The sequence below is a fragment of the Sinocyclocheilus anshuiensis genome, unplaced genomic scaffold (assembly GCF_001515605.1).
Source record: "Sinocyclocheilus anshuiensis isolate Anshui unplaced genomic scaffold, SAMN03320099.WGS_v1.1 scaffold1422, whole genome shotgun sequence".
NCBI classification, from domain to species: Eukaryota; Metazoa; Chordata; class Actinopteri; order Cypriniformes; family Cyprinidae; genus Sinocyclocheilus; species Sinocyclocheilus anshuiensis.
Genome location: NW_015558633.1, coordinates 257,553 through 259,837, shown reverse-complemented (window position 1 = coordinate 259,837; position 2,285 = coordinate 257,553). Strand labels below are relative to the sequence as shown.

The 2,285-nt window shown below is 37.8% G+C and overlaps 1 protein-coding gene across 1 annotated transcript in view; it reads right to left on the bottom strand.

Annotated features, from left to right (window-relative positions):
- LOC107680828 (transmembrane protein 181-like) overlaps positions 1 to 2,285 on the bottom strand; it is a 19,217-nt gene that overhangs the window by 7,591 nt on the left and 9,341 nt on the right. Inside the window, 2 exon segments of the mRNA XM_016476878.1 lie at positions 1,796 to 1,914; positions 2,031 to 2,118. Of these exon segments, the coding sequence (XP_016332364.1) occupies positions 1,796 to 1,914; positions 2,031 to 2,118 (207 nt within the window).

Here is a 2,285-nt window from a genome sequence, read left to right as displayed (position 1 = left end):
ACACACACACACACACTCACACAGAGACACACACACACAGAGACACACACACACACACAGAGAGAGACACTCACACACACACACACAGACACCCGCACACACACACACACTCACACACACAGAGAAACAGACACACAGAGACACACGCACAGACACAGACCGACGCATGCAAGCACACACACACACAGAGAAACAGACACACACAGATTTTTAACTTTCATCCCAGTATTTCTGTGATAATATGAATGACTGTAAGACAGAAATAATAGTGTGTAGTTGAAAAGACTGTTTGTGAAGCTGTTTCTTACCCAAACATGCTAACGGTCTGCTTTTAAAATGTCATTTTGGCAGCTCCTGAAATGGGTCATACTAGCTATGTTTCCATCCAAAGATTCTAATTAAATTTATGCGCAAGACTGGAATATCGCATAAAACATTTGTGAATAAAGCACCGTTTCCATCCAACGAGTCCAAGAGAACAAAAGCGTCACTCCCTGATAAACTGGCACTAAATATCTCTAAGAAAACTAGGAGAAGCCACTGAATATAATAATTATGATAAATGACTTGCGCCTCAGAGCGAGCAGACGAAACACAATAAATGCGGTTGATGCTGTTTGGGAACGCAGTCGTTTAAGACAATTATACAGAAATACTTTGACGACAGACTTTGCTCAGGCTTTTCAGAACGACCAGAACAACATATAGATGCCATTCAAACAAGCTTCGTTTCTGAATGAATCAGCCGTTTGATTCAAACGAATCGATTGAACGAATGACTGAATGATTCACTTAGTAACCTACTGGCGCTTTTAGTGTTATATTTAGAGTATCGTTTCTTTTTTAAAAACATTTCATATTTCACTATTTATTTGTATTTCTGTATATTGAATTAAAATATTTATTTTTAAAGCTACTTTTTTATAATGTCTATTCAGTGTTTGTTTTCTAAATTAACACAATGATAACTATTATCTTTAATCGACACATGATGTGCATGTTAATTAATCTCATTAATATGAGAATAATTTGATCAATTAATCAGCACATTAGGTAATTAAGCCCCTTAAGTGTCACCGGCGAGCTTTTATTTGTTGTCTTTTTTCCTCTATCACATATTTTAGTAATCTTTATAAATTATATATCAATTGAAAGCTTAAAACCTCAGAATTCATCCTGTGAAAACCAGTTTTAAATCAGACATTAATCGGACTTTAAAGTCTTTCAGCGGTCACCTCGCCTCAGTGGGTGGAGTCAAGTGTCATATTACAAAATGTATTACGGTCTTTTAGAACCTACATTTTTTATAATCTTGAAAAAATACATATGGTCGGAAAGGTCTAAGTCTCAAGATTCCATATTTGGTGGTTATTTTTTGATAGAAGTTTATGGAGTTTAAAATTTATGGAGTTTTGCTGCCACCCGGTGGCTGTTTGTGGCGTAGCGCTCTAAATAAATCCTCACAGGAGCCTCAAACTTCGAACATAACTTATTTAGGCTTTACTTTTATAGCAATTTTGGATTCAAAAATATTGTGTAAAATATTTATTTTATAAATGTAAATGTAAGCTTTTTAGATACTTTTTGAAACTTTAATATTTTGAAATAACTCCACTTCTGCAGTAATCTGCAGATTGTCTTCTTAAAATAAAGAGTCCAGCCTTAGGTCTGCATTCCAAAGCGTTCATGAATTATAACAATTTGAGTTTGTCTACGTCTGTGTTCAAAAATGGAGGGTGACTCTTAATTAGATTTTAATAAACGAATGGCTTAATGGTGCAGCTGTATGACTCACAGCGGCGCAGCGCAGGCTTCGGTTCTTGTTGTGAACGTTGTTGCTGATGCGCATCACGCTAGCGTCCTGCATCACACCCTGCAGCTCCACCTTCATCCCCAGCTCTTCCCAGCTCAAATCTGCAACTGAACACACACTTCATCAGCTTACACATCTCTCACACACACACACTCTCACTCTCACACACACACACTCTCTCACTCTCACACACACACACAGGGAAGGCGGCTCTCACTGCTGCTGTACAGCTGGATGATGCAGGTCAGCCACAGCTGCTGGTTGTAGTTGGACAGCGGTGGAGATCGGAGGTCAAACGGGCCGCTCTGAACACAAAACAGCTCACATTTACCCCAAAAACATAGTCTGGAATAATTAAGATGTTTTAATGTTTCTGAAAGAGTCTCTTCTGCTAAGCAAGGCTGTGTCATTTCATCAAAAAACACAGTAAAAACTGTGAAATATTATTCTAATGTAAAACAGCTGTTTTCTG